The sequence below is a fragment of the Pseudomicrostroma glucosiphilum genome, assembly GCF_003144135.1.
Source record: "Pseudomicrostroma glucosiphilum strain MCA 4718 unplaced genomic scaffold BCV69scaffold_8, whole genome shotgun sequence".
NCBI lineage: Eukaryota > Fungi > Basidiomycota > Exobasidiomycetes > Microstromatales > Microstromataceae > Microstroma > Microstroma glucosiphilum.
The window spans coordinates 420,855-431,821 of record NW_020289920.1 but is presented as its reverse complement, the minus strand read 5'-3'; the positions used below and the strand labels follow the sequence as shown (position 1 = coordinate 431,821).

At 57.1% G+C, this 10,967-nt stretch overlaps 7 protein-coding genes across 7 annotated transcripts; 3 read left to right on the top strand and 4 right to left on the bottom strand.

The window, feature by feature from the left end:
- Positions 1–19: 19 nt before the first annotated feature.
- Positions 20–1,605, bottom strand: BCV69DRAFT_260323 (putative ARG1-argininosuccinate synthetase). Its single transcript, XM_025490672.1, has 3 exons — positions 1,491–1,605; positions 1,314–1,393; positions 20–1,225 (listed from the first exon to the last, which is right to left on the bottom strand). Exons 1-3 carry the CDS (start codon positions 1,537–1,539, stop codon positions 80–82), a joined length of 1,275 nt encoding a protein of 424 aa, XP_025347510.1. The 5' UTR covers positions 1,540–1,605; the 3' UTR covers positions 20–79.
- Positions 1,310–2,342, top strand: BCV69DRAFT_206714 (hypothetical protein). The gene is made up of 3 exons (XM_025489724.1): positions 1,310–1,397; positions 1,495–1,901; positions 2,037–2,342. Exons 2-3 carry the CDS (start codon positions 1,575–1,577, stop codon positions 2,229–2,231), a joined length of 522 nt encoding a protein of 173 aa, XP_025347509.1. The 5' UTR covers positions 1,310–1,397; positions 1,495–1,574; the 3' UTR covers positions 2,232–2,342.
- Positions 2,343–2,345: 3 nt separating this feature from the next.
- BCV69DRAFT_283221 (putative SSB2-heat shock protein of HSP70 family, cytosolic) lies at positions 2,346–5,156 on the bottom strand. Its single transcript, XM_025492631.1, has 5 exons — positions 4,963–5,156; positions 4,673–4,774; positions 4,350–4,462; positions 4,090–4,261; positions 2,346–3,790 (listed from the first exon to the last, which is right to left on the bottom strand). Exons 1-5 carry the CDS (start codon positions 5,096–5,098, stop codon positions 2,454–2,456), a joined length of 1,860 nt encoding a protein of 619 aa, XP_025347508.1. The 5' UTR covers positions 5,099–5,156; the 3' UTR covers positions 2,346–2,453.
- Positions 5,157–5,373: 217 nt separating this feature from the next.
- On the top strand, positions 5,374–6,863 carry BCV69DRAFT_283220 (ribosomal protein S2). The gene has a single exon (XM_025492630.1). It carries the CDS (start codon positions 5,588–5,590, stop codon positions 6,743–6,745), a length of 1,158 nt encoding a protein of 385 aa, XP_025347507.1. The 5' UTR covers positions 5,374–5,587; the 3' UTR covers positions 6,746–6,863.
- Positions 6,864–6,891: 28 nt separating this feature from the next.
- BCV69DRAFT_260314 (hypothetical protein) lies at positions 6,892–8,664 on the bottom strand (the record flags this gene model as incomplete). Its single annotated transcript, XM_025490671.1, has 2 exons — positions 7,116–8,664; positions 6,892–7,019 (listed from the first exon to the last, which is right to left on the bottom strand). Coding segments are annotated over exons 1-2 (1,581 nt in total), but the record flags the coding sequence as incomplete, so codon positions are not given.
- A 369-nt stretch (positions 8,665–9,033) lies between these two features.
- BCV69DRAFT_283219 (hypothetical protein) lies at positions 9,034–9,819 on the top strand. Its single transcript, XM_025492629.1, has 2 exons — positions 9,034–9,215; positions 9,308–9,819. Exons 1-2 carry the CDS (start codon positions 9,155–9,157, stop codon positions 9,604–9,606), a joined length of 360 nt encoding a protein of 119 aa, XP_025347505.1. The 5' UTR covers positions 9,034–9,154; the 3' UTR covers positions 9,607–9,819.
- BCV69DRAFT_283217 (putative IMP3-component of the U3 small nucleolar ribonucleo protein) lies at positions 9,720–10,901 on the bottom strand. Its single transcript, XM_025492628.1, has 4 exons — positions 10,708–10,901; positions 10,505–10,597; positions 10,167–10,407; positions 9,720–10,069 (listed from the first exon to the last, which is right to left on the bottom strand). The coding sequence occupies exons 1-4, from the start codon at positions 10,746–10,748 to the stop codon at positions 9,896–9,898; spliced, it is 549 nt and encodes a 182-aa protein (XP_025347504.1). The 5' UTR covers positions 10,749–10,901; the 3' UTR covers positions 9,720–9,895.
- Between the last annotated feature and the right edge of the window lie 66 nt (positions 10,902–10,967).

The following is a 10,967-nucleotide window of genomic DNA, read 5'->3' as shown; positions in this document are numbered from 1 at the left end:
AAGACTCAAAGCGCTCTAACGTGACAAGATACAGCGCCCACAATTCCTCTACTGCAACAGGCAAGGCCCCCCTCCTTCTTTACAAGCCGTAAGCAGCCTTGATGTCGCTTCCTCCCAGTCCCTTTGCAATCTGTCCCACACCGAACCTCTTGATCCTGATGGCATTGACCTCGATGAATCCAGTGGTCATCTCTGGCTCGAAACCACCCAGCTCGTCCATGCTGGAGAACTTCTCGTCGTAGAGTTGCTCCTCGGACTTGCGTCCCTCGATGATGACGTTGCCCTTGTACAGCTTCACCTTGACCTCACCATTGACAGTCTTCTGCGACTCGGGAATGCAGGAGCGGACAAACTTGCCCTCGGGGCTGAAGAAGAGACCGTTGTACAGCTGCTCCGACAGCTTAGTAGTGATGAAGGCGTCTCGGATTCGGCGAACCTCACGGTCCAGCGTGAGACCCTCCAAGTCGATGTGGGCAGCTCGCAGAATGGTTCCAGCGGGGGTCTCGTAGCATCCACGGCTCTTGACACCGATGAATCGGTTCTCGACAATGTCCACTCGGCCAACGGCGTGCAGGCGGGCGAGGTTGTTGAGAGTGTAGAAGATGTCTACGGCATCGGTGAAGGTCTTTCCGGTGGAGCCGACCTCGACCTTGGTGGGGATACCCTTTGTGAAGGAGATGACGAGCTTCTCGCCAGCCTCGGGTGCGTCCTCGGGAGCCTTGATCAGCTTCCACATGTCAGCAGGAGGAGTGTGGTTGGGGTCCTCGAGGACACCAGCCTCGTAAGAGGTGTGGAAGAGGTTCTCGTCAGTGGACCAAGGCTTGGCCTTGCTCTGAGTGACGTTAATGCCCTTGGAGGCGGCGTACTCGAGGAGGGCGGATCGGCCAGCGAACCTCTCGTAGAATTCCCTGATCCTCCAGGGAGCAATGATCTTAATGTCAGGCTGCAGACCGTAGAAGCCCAGCTCGAATCGGACCTGGTCGTTGCCCTTTCCAGTGCAGCCGTGAGAGACGTACTGGCATCCCTCCTGGGCAGCAGCGGCGATCATGCCTCGGGCGATGACTGGGCGGGCGAGGGAGGTACCGAGGAGGTAGACGTCCTCGTAGATGGCATTGGCCTGGACAGCGGGGTAGATGAGCTCCTCGATGAATTCTCGCCTCATGTCAGAGAGGATGAAGCCGACGGCACCGCACTTCATGGCCTTGGTTCGAGCAGCCTCAAAGTCCTACAGCACGTAAGGAAGCGCGGCAAGATAAGCTCTGTCAGAAGGATGTCGCTGGCACAGCTAGCTCGCCCAAGATCGTCCAACTCACCTCCTCCTGTCCGACGTCAGCCATGAAGGCGACGACATCGTAGCCTTCATCAATGAGCCAGGCAAGAATTGTCGAGGTGTCTATGTGGCCAGATCAGACGAGCGGGAAGGAAGTCCAGGTCAGCTCCAATACTGCTGCAGGGGAGGGACAAGTGACAGCTGGCGCCAATGTACTCACCGAGACCACCCGAGTAAGCCAAGAGTACCTTTCCCTTTCCAGCGGCCATATTTGCAATAAGAGAAGTAGTAGTTGGGAGGGGGTATGAAAGGAAAGTATAAGCAGAGGGGTGGTGAGGAAGATGGGCGGGGAGAGAAGAACTTGTCCCGCCCTTTAACTCTGGTGAGTGGCCGTGCCTTTGAATCTTCCTGGCTTGGAGTCAGTGCGCTCGCCTCTGTGTGCTGCAAGTCCTTCTCGTCTACATTTTTTCTCTCCAAGGGATTCATCCGCGCATCCCTCTGCTCCAGTGCCTGGTCCATCCCACCCCTTTGGCCTCTGCCCGCCCCCTGCACGCGCCCCAAGGGGGGACGGGCCAGGGAGAAGAGCGCTCGCTGCCCGATAAGCTACGATTGGAGCCCACAGGTCGAGGAGGTGAGCGGAGGTGCAGGGCCTACCACGTCGTCTTTGCACGGAGGTACAAGGATGAGCCCACATCGCGCGCAGTACCCCCCGAAAGTGCCCGATCAAGTCGACGATAACCTGACCAAGACTTTGCATTCCCCCCAGAATGCACACATGACCCCTCTTCTGAGCGGTCAAAGCACGCACACTCACAGCACTGGATCCTGTTCCTCCTCTCCTTGGCAGGAGCCAGCAGGCAGACAGGCAGAAGTCAGGCGACGATGCATGGAGACAGACAATCGATCCTCTTTCTTTCCTTCCAGAGATGCTGATGATTCACTGTGTGATTTTGGTGCGTAAGGTGTAGGAAATGGGACTAGAAGGACAAGAGCAGGAAAGCAATGGAACCTTCAAAATGAGAGTGAGGCAACAAGACCCGAGAAATGGGGAAACATCGACAGTTACACAGATGAAGGGGGGGCCGGCAAGACGAGCAAAATGAGAAAGTTGTACATATGACAAAGGGACACCAAGAAGGCACACTGGCGCTCTCTCCATCACGCACACACTTCATCGCTCCATCTAGTTGCGGAAGGCACGGCCGGTAGCCCTCTTGAGACGGAGAGATGCCTTCCTGTAGTCGTCCGAAGTAGCACCCTCCAGCTCCAGAACCTCGAGGGCCTTGGCCAATTGCTGCTCCACCTCCATCTTGCCGGCACGCTTGATGGTGGCAGCAGGGTTGGAGATCGTCGACTCCACCGATGACACGTAAGCCTCCAGGTCATTTCGGGCGTCGTGGCGAGCCTGGAACTCCTTGTCGCTGTTCTTGAACTGCTCAGAGTCCTTGATCATCTGGTCAATCTCAGTCGACGACAGTCGACCAACCGAGTTGGTGATGGTGATGTTGGCGGTTCGGCCAGAAGCCTTGTCCTGAGCAGTGACACGCAGCAGACCGTTGGCGTCCACCTCGAAGGTGGTGAGCAGCTCGGCCTGGCCCTTGGGCATGGGGGGGATACCGGTCAGCTCGAACTCTCCGAGCAGTCGGTTGTCCTTGCACTGGGTTCGCTCTCCCTCGTAGACGGGGAAGGTGACCTGTTGTTGGTTGTCCTCGACAGTGGTGAAGGTACGCGACTTGGTGCATGGGATGGGGGAGTTTCGGGGGATGACGGGAGCGAAGACATCGCCCTGCATGGCGACACCGAGGGAGAGGGGAGCAACATCGAGCAGCAGCAGGTCGGCGGTCTTGTCGCTGGTCTGGTTGGTCAGGACAGCGGCCTGGACGGCGGCACCGTAAGCAACGGCCTCGTCGGGGTTAATCGACTTGTTGAGCTGACGACCGTTGAAGAACTCGGAGACGAGGGACTGGATCTTGGGGATACGGGTGGATCCACCGACCAGGACAACATCGTCGACCTTGTCGGGGTTCATCTTGGCGTCCTTGAGGACCTTCTGGACGGGGTCAATGGTGCCCTTGAAGGTGGCAGCGTTGATCTCCTCGAAACGAGCACGGGTGATGTTGGCGGAGAAGTCAACACCCTGGAACAGAGAGTCGACCTCGACGGTGGTCTGGGTAACGCTAGAGAGAGTTCGCTTTGCTCGCTCGCAAGACGAACGCAGCCTTCGGAGGGCTCGGGGGTCCTCGCTGATGTCGAGCTTGTTCTTCCTCTCGAACTCCTTCTTGAAGTGCTCAAGGAGGGCGTTGTCGAAGTCCTCACCACCAAGGTGGGTGTCACCAGCAGTGGCCTTGACGGCGAAGACACCACCGGTGATGTTGAGGAGGGAGACATCGAATGTTCCTCCTCCCAGGTCGAAGATCAGGACGTTCTTCTCGGTGGACGACTTGGAGTCGAGACCGTAAGCGATGGCAGCGGCGGTGGGCTCGTTGATGATTCGCAGCACATCGAGACCAGCAATGGAACCTAGCAAGGCGTGGACAGGATGAAGAATAAGACGTCAGTAAGCATGTGAAACAGCTTCGTACGTCCTTGCACGCCGTAAACCCCCCCTCTTCCGCCTCGGGAGACATTGGCGCTCAGCCAAGCTTTTGAATATCTCGTTTTCCTCAGCGGTCCGTGAAGACCTTTCAGTCTTAGCATGGAATAGAGAGTAGAAGATAATCCTTGCGCAGGACTCTCCACAGAGTGTGTCCTTGCCCTCCCTCCTACGTGTCTTGCCCCCCGCGCAAGCTGCTTCTTCTTCATCGAAAGCGAATACTCACCAGCGTCCTTGGTGGCCAATCGCTGAGAGTCGTTGAAGTAAGCGGGCACAGTGACGACGGCCTTCTTGACCTCCTTGCCGAGCTTGGCCTCAGCGATCTCCTTCATCTTGGTGAGAACCATGGCAGAGATCTCCTGGGGGGAGAACTCCTTCTTCTCGCCGAGGTACTCGACCTGAGCATGAGGTGCAAGGGGCGGGAGGATAAAGAGTGAGCATTGTCGTTTTACTTTTGGGTCGACGCATGATGCTGCGAATGCTCACCGAGATAGCGGGCGAGCCAGCCTTGTCAATAACAGAGAAGGGCCAGGTCTTCATGTCCTTCTGGACATCAGGGTCGTCGAATCTGCGGCCGATGAGTCGCTTGGCGTCGAAGACTGGTGTTTAAGGGGAAGAGCGAGTGAGAGGTCAGAACCATGCAAAGATAGATCTCCCCAATCGGTGCAGCTTGCACAGTGACCGTCTTTCCCGTCTGAGCAAACATCCCTCCATGCGTAGCACTCGCACTGAGCCTCCTTCCCGTTTGCTGCGCTGCCTTTCCCTTCGACGATGTGCTCCTTTTAGCTCTGCCCTTTGAAGATACTAACCAGTCTGGCGGGGGTTCATGGCGGCCTGGTTCTTGGCGGCGTCACCGATGAGCCTCTCGGAGTCAGTGAAGGCGACGTATGAGGGGGTAGTACGGTTACCCTCTGTGAAGGAGCAAGTGTGGAGAAGAGAGCGGAAGACGTCAGCTACTTGTTCGACGAGCGCAGAATATTGCGAGCTACTGAAGGATGTCCCGAGAGATGCCACCGATTCATCAATTCCTTCCTCTGCTAGACCTTCGTCTCCCTTGCTCCCCTGACCTGCTGTCATTCGCCAGTCGTATGATACCCACGGTCATTTGCGATGATCTCGACTCGCTCTCCCTGGGAGGACCATACACCTACACAGGAGTATGTGGTTCCCAAGTCGATACCGATGGCGCCCTGGAAGACGTCATCGTTTGCGGCGGCAGGTACTTCGGATGCCATTGTGATGCTACGAAGGTGATATGAGGGGTGGGGTGGGGGTGATGGGGGGGGATTGATGGTGGGTGGGTGAAGTTGGAGGGCGAGAAGATTTGCGCCTTGCATCGAAAATTCCCCCCTCTGAGCAGAGCCAGAGCGGCGGCGGCGGCGGCGGCGGGAGGGGGCGGGCAGGCGGGGGCGGGCGGTGTGCTGCCTAGCTGTCTGTCTGTCTGTCTGTCTCTGCCCGCGTGTCGCCTCTGCCTTTGCCCTGCTCCCCGGCCACCGCGCTCGTGACTGAAAAATCCACCTCGCCAAGTCGCAGCGGTAGCAGCACACAGCCAGAGGCAAACGGAAAGCAGAGGCAGCCATTCGGATCCGACACCGATGCATCACCCACGAGAAGATCTCAGCCCACCAAGGATGAGGCGAGGATCAGTAAAGTCAATCGATCATCAGCAGCGTCGTACAACACTCACACCCACCCCCTCGCTTTCCTGTCCCTCTTCCTTCCGCATGGCTTCGCGTGCAGCATCAGCTGCCTCGTCTTTCAGCTCGAGGTGTGTAGCTGGGCCCTCATCGCTGCGTCTGGCTACCAGGAGCCAGAGCACCCTGAGCAGTCAGGCGACCACTACCACGGCACCGACCGAGGATCTCCTTGCCTCTACTCGCGAGGTAGACGATGTCGATGCCCCAGCCTCGTCATCAGCTTCCGCCACTCCATCCACCAAGGTCTCCCTCGATAGAGACTCTCGGCGTCAATGGCGCAATACCCTCTCCTACCTCTCCTCCATGGGCTCCACCCAAACCCGGGCAAGTGTCTGGAAGCCCGCCCACACCCGTCTGAAGCCTCCTTCACCCAGAGAAGTGACCATCTCCCACCTTCTTGCAGCCACTGCGCATGTGGGGCACTCGACTGCCAACTTGAGCAAGGCTTACCAGCCATGGGTCTACGGCACACGACATGGCGTTGCTCAGATTGATGTAGAGAAGGCGACGCTCCCTTCGCTAAGGCGAGCTTCAAAGGTCGTAAGGGAGGTGGTATTGCGGGATGGAGTAGTGTTGATCGTGGGAACACACAAGGAGACACAGAGGGCCGTAGTTGCTGCTACGAAGAGGATGGGACCCAATGGCTTCCACGTGACAGTGGAGAGGTGGATGCCAGGGATCCTTACCAATTCGCCCTCGCTCCTTTCTAGAGCTATTATGGGCTCTCTCAGCGACTACGAGTCTGCATTCGAGGAGCAACAGCAGGGCAAGGAAGACGCAAGAGCCGCAAGGAGGAGTGATAATCGTGACTCGCGCGACTCAAGAAGAGACAACGGCCCTTCACCCCCTTCAGTGGCCAAGCTGGCCAGCCAACTACTCCAGCCCGATCTAGTCATCGTCCTGAACCCCAAGCTCAACCTCAACGCCATCAGAGAGGCAACCACCAACTCAATTCCCACGATTGGAATCGTCGACACGGATGTGGACCCGCGCATTGTCACCTACCCAATCCCGGCGAATGACGAGAGCGTGAGGGTGCAGGAGCTGATAGTGGGAGTGCTTAGCAAGGCGGGAGAGGAAGGGAGAATGGAGAGGATGAGGCTGACCGACTTGGATGAAAGAGCGGGTAAGAAGGAGAGGAGGGGGAGGAGAAGGGAGGAACAGCAGCAGCAGCAGCAGCAGTAGACGGTCGAGGAGTAGCTGTTTGCTCAATTGGGCCAGATTGTGGGCCGATGAGATCAATGATCAATGACATTGCAATGTTACATTCGAGGGGGCTCTGCCTCTCTGATGATGGCTTTGAACTACACGCCCGCCTCCAGCTCCACCTCCTCCACTGCGCCCCTCGGGTCAGAAGGATACCTGATGAATAGACCCTGCAGCTCCGCCATGCTCATCCCACCCCGCTTTGCCGGCAAAGGGGCCGCTTTCGTCCGGCTCTTGCGCGCCGTCACCGTTGCTTGTCCCTCTTCTACCCTAGAAGTAGGCGCTGAAGAGTTGTTGAGTGGGAATGAATCTGAGGTAGGATTGGCTGGGGCAGCTCCGAGGGGAAAACGCCCACTGGGATCGAGATTGAGCTCACGACGACGGAGTTGCGAGACGATCTCTACCGCTTTGGTCAGTCGGGCAGTCAGAGTGAGCATTTCCTCTGATGAGACGTCGTGCGAAGCTCTCCGTGTAGGTTCTGCGTTCCCTGGTTGCCCATCGACGGCAACGACGCCAGTGCCAGTAGCTTGGCTGGCAGCTGATGCGGCCCCTTCGCCATGTAGGGTTCCGTAGAATCTCTCGAAGAGCTCCTGCACCATCCCCTCGTCTGCGTCGCCCAATTCCTCAATCAGATCCACCCGGCCTGGCCGTATAAGAGCGGGATCTAATCGCTCTACGTGATTAGTAGTCATCATGACAATCCTGCTCTCCCCCGACGCAACTCCATCCAGCGCATTGAGCAGACCCGAGAAGGTTACCGACGTCTGATACTCCTTCTTTGGTTCCTCGGCCTCGCTCGCGCTGCGAGAGGGGAAGGCAGCATCGATGTCCTCTAGGAGGAGGATGGAACGCTCTGGTGCGAGAGAGAGGAGGTGGTTGAGCTTGTCGTCGGTGAGGCCGCGCTCGGAGAGATTGAGCAGACAGATGTTAAGATCCAACGCGCCTGCGAGGGCTTGGATGATGCTCGTTTTGCCGCTGCCGGGAGAGCCGTGTAGGAGGTACCCACGTCGATAGGGGATTCCCCTCCGAGCATACCAAGCGCCCCTCCCGAGGAAAGACTTGACATCCTCCTCTATCCGTGATCTCTGTCCCGCAGAGAGGACCACGCTGTCTAGCTCTCTCACTTTGCGTGGCTGCCCAAATGCGCGCCACTCCACACCCCAGGCAGTATAGATGATCGTCTTGCCCTCGATGGACTGAACAGCCATTTGCTGTGCCTCAGCTAGCAATCGCGGGAAGACGTCCCGCGAAGAGAAGAGAGTGGTGAGAGTGAGCGTCTCCCAAGGAGCGCCGGTCGTAAAGTCGATGAGCTTGCCGTTGCGCTCACGCTGCAAGCGGATCCAGGCGCCGTGGTAGCGGAACCAATGAGTACCGGGACCGGGCACGAGGGAAAATTGCGCCTTGGTGTTGCGCGAGGTGCCCGGAGAGTTGGACGAGGGAGCAAGAGGCTGTCCGGATATTGTCATTGCTTGCTGTTGAGCTTGTGAGGTAGAAGCGCTGGGGAGTGTCGTCTGCACAGCTAGGTCTCGGGAGTGTATCCGCACAGGAGGAGGGAGGTCGTCTTGTCCGGCTGCACCGCCTCTACCCCGCCTCACGCCGACTATATCCATCAGACTCTGCACGCCAGTCAGCTGCGGAAGCTCTCGTCCTCTACGAGCCTGCTCCTCCATCCATGTGAGTAGCCAACCGTGAGCTTTGTCCTTGGATGGGACCTCGAGGCTTACTAGCATGCGCCTCTGCATCAGCGAAGCACCCTGCATCAGCCCTTTCCGGCCCAGGGAAAGAGCAGCTCCGAAGATCATCAGGGATGCACCGGCCGACAAGAGCGGATTGGAGGAAGGGTTTGTAATGGCATACCATAGTGAGGGAGGAGATGAGGCAGAGGAAGAAGAGGAAGGGTCCTCAATGGGAACGGAAGGCGGGAGGGAGGCAGTTGCATCTGTGTGATGCTCCACTCTCGGCGGCTGCTGCTGCTGCTGCCCCTGCTGCTGCTTCTGTATCGGCTGCCGCACGTCGCCTCTTTGTGTACCAGCTGCGGAGCCGAGCAAGAGCGATGACATGGCAAGTCAGGCAGAGTCCAGACGTCGGCGTCCACTCAGGAAGATCTGGGTGGGATGGCTACCGATGATGGCAGACAACTCGGGTCCAAAATTCACCCGAGAGTCGAGCGGAAAGCGGACGACTTTCATCCGCGGCTCCACTTTGCGTGTCTTGGCAGAGCACAGCCATTCGCCATAGACTACACCACTTCTCCGCATCTTGGTCCTTGCCTTCCCTCAGAGCAGCAACGTAGCGCATACACCCTCTTTCTTGGCGCTCTCTCTCCACATCAAGATTCCTTTCCTCACTTGACAGTCCTTTCCCTCTGCTCGTTAGACGATTGGAAGCATGTGCGCCGAGATCTGCGAAGCCCTTTGCATGGGATGGATCTTCTCGTGGTGGTACAACAGTGAGTTCGGAGCATGGGCAGTAGATTCGTTCCTCACGCCTTTGCAATGCTCTTATACCCGCTATCTTTCCCTTTGCTTGTCGCGACGATAGGTACGCTGGGCCAGAACTGCTGCCTCTGCTGCGACAAGTGCTGCCGCTGTCGTTTCCTCGACGACGATGGGCCTCTACCGGAAGAGGAAACCAACAGACCACGACGTGCTCAGGGCACTACCAGAGCTGAGCTGGAGGGAGATCAGGGTGGAGAGAGTTTGCCGAAGTATGAGGAGAACACGGGGATGAAGATGGCCCAGCCGGGTGCACCGCAGGCGAGCATGCCCCTCAGCGCCGATGGGCAGGCCGAGGCTGGACAAGGACCGGCTACGGAGCGGACAGACGCAACTGGGCATTAGAAGAATCTCACTCATCCCCTGATCGCAAAGGAGAGCCTTCTTTTGTCGTTTGGCTCCATCCCACCTTACCTCGGCACACTTGGTTCTGAACCCATTTCTTGCTGTATTCGTGTACATATTGTAATTCAAGCACTCCCCTTTTGGTTCTCAATCTGGAACCTGTCACAAACCTCATTGGACAGTCTGGAGGTATTGGATGATGGTAAATGTCGATATAATATACAAATGAGTGCTGCTGATGGACAGTGGATCACAGGTGGGGTCTCTCGGTGGTGACGGCCTCCTGCGACTACAGGAGGTCGAAGTCGTCGAGCTCGCCATTGTACTTGGCAATGGTCCGCTTGACTGAGCTCTGGTCCAACCAGGTGACGAAGTCCTCCATGTTGCGGGTGACCAGGAAGGCGGGATCTGTGATGACGTCTGTTCCTACTCGCACTTGGCCTTGCTCGATATATGTGATTGCCTGCAGCAGGAATGACGATGAGGAGAAGATGTCAGTGATCGACAACACATTGACTTAATTGCTGTCTTCACGTTCTGCGACCGCACTCTCCACTCACCTGCTTCACACTTTCGCTCATCTTCAGCTTGCACATCACAATGCCCAACCTCCTCCTACAGAAGCCGCTCACGGAAATCTTCTCCATGATGTCGCTCATCTTTGCGCCCGTGTCCAGCAGACTCATGTCGTACAGCTTGGAGAGGAGTTGCGACTCCTGCTTGGCGCGGAAAGGATCGTTGGCTGGGAGGGTGGAGAGGCGCAAAGAGAGGTGGCGCAGCTTGCCTACGAGCTGGTTGTACCTGGATACGAGAAGCAGCAGTGGCTTGTCAGCCTCACTGCCTAAGATCCAGAGCCAGGGCTGCTCTGACAGGGTAAGAATCCTTCGCTCTGACTCACTTGTGGTAGTCGTCTCGCTCTTGAATGTGATACCGCCGCATGACTTTCACCTCACGCATCCCCTGGTCTTGCTTCCATGCCAAGAAGTCATGCCTGTGATCGGAAAGGAGAAGGGCAGGAGAGAAGTTAAGCAGGAATGGCCAGGACAGGAAGCCTCTTTCTGGCTAGTGAGACGACTGCCAAAGCAATGTGGATGGACTCACTTCTTGAGAAGCTTCTTCTCGTGATGCTTTAATTGCCTCATCGTATGTCGTCTTCACCTCCAAGTCTGATATCCCAGTATTGGAGGGATTGGCAGATGAATCTGTCTGGGCTTGCTCAGTGTATCAGCTTGGCTGATTCAGGTTCAAAGTGGGGCTAGAAGCAAGCTTCGCGAAGAATGGGACGATAGATACGGGCACCAATGTAAGTAATGAGATCTGCCCAGCCCAGAATTGCAGGGCGATTTTTCGAATTGCAACTC

Excerpts from the sequence above, each read along its gene's own strand:
- BCV69DRAFT_260323 (XM_025490672.1), bottom strand. The coding sequence starts at position 1,539 with ATGGCCGCTGGAAAGGGAAAGGTACTCTTGGCTTACTCGGGTGGTCTC. Across the intron at positions 1,394-1,490 it reads GGCTTACTCGGGTGGTCTCG|ACACCTCGACAATTCTTGCC; the intron begins GTGAGTACATTG and ends CTGGCCACATAG. Across the intron at positions 1,226-1,313 it reads CTGACGTCGGACAGGAGGAG|GACTTTGAGGCTGCTCGAAC; the intron begins GTGAGTTGGACG and ends TACGTGCTGTAG.
- BCV69DRAFT_206714 (XM_025489724.1), top strand. The coding sequence starts at position 1,575 with ATGAAAGGAAAGTATAAGCAGAGGGGTGGTGAGGAAGATGGGCGGGGA. Across the intron at positions 1,902-2,036 it reads GGAGCCCACAGGTCGAGGAG|AATGCACACATGACCCCTCT; the intron begins GTGAGCGGAGGT and ends CATTCCCCCCAG.
- BCV69DRAFT_283221 (XM_025492631.1), bottom strand. The coding sequence starts at position 5,098 with ATGGCATCCGAAGTACCTGCCGCCGCAAACGATGACGTCTTCCAGGGC. Across the intron at positions 4,775-4,962 it reads CGAGATCATCGCAAATGACC|AGGGTAACCGTACTACCCCC; the intron begins GTGGGTATCATA and ends GCTCCTTCACAG. Across the intron at positions 4,262-4,349 it reads CTGGCTCGCCCGCTATCTCG|GTCGAGTACCTCGGCGAGAA; the intron begins GTGAGCATTCGC and ends CCTCATGCTCAG.
- BCV69DRAFT_283220 (XM_025492630.1), top strand. The coding sequence starts at position 5,588 with ATGGCTTCGCGTGCAGCATCAGCTGCCTCGTCTTTCAGCTCGAGGTGT.
- BCV69DRAFT_283219 (XM_025492629.1), top strand. The coding sequence starts at position 9,155 with ATGTGCGCCGAGATCTGCGAAGCCCTTTGCATGGGATGGATCTTCTCG. Across the intron at positions 9,216-9,307 it reads CTTCTCGTGGTGGTACAACA|GTACGCTGGGCCAGAACTGC; the intron begins GTGAGTTCGGAG and ends TCGCGACGATAG.
- BCV69DRAFT_283217 (XM_025492628.1), bottom strand. The coding sequence starts at position 10,748 with ATGAGGCAATTAAAGCATCACGAGAAGAAGCTTCTCAAGAA. Across the intron at positions 10,598-10,707 it reads GAGAAGAAGCTTCTCAAGAA|GCATGACTTCTTGGCATGGA; the intron begins GTGAGTCCATCC and ends TTCCGATCACAG. Across the intron at positions 10,408-10,504 it reads GAGCGAGACGACTACCACAA|GTACAACCAGCTCGTAGGCA; the intron begins GTGAGTCAGAGC and ends TCTCGTATCCAG.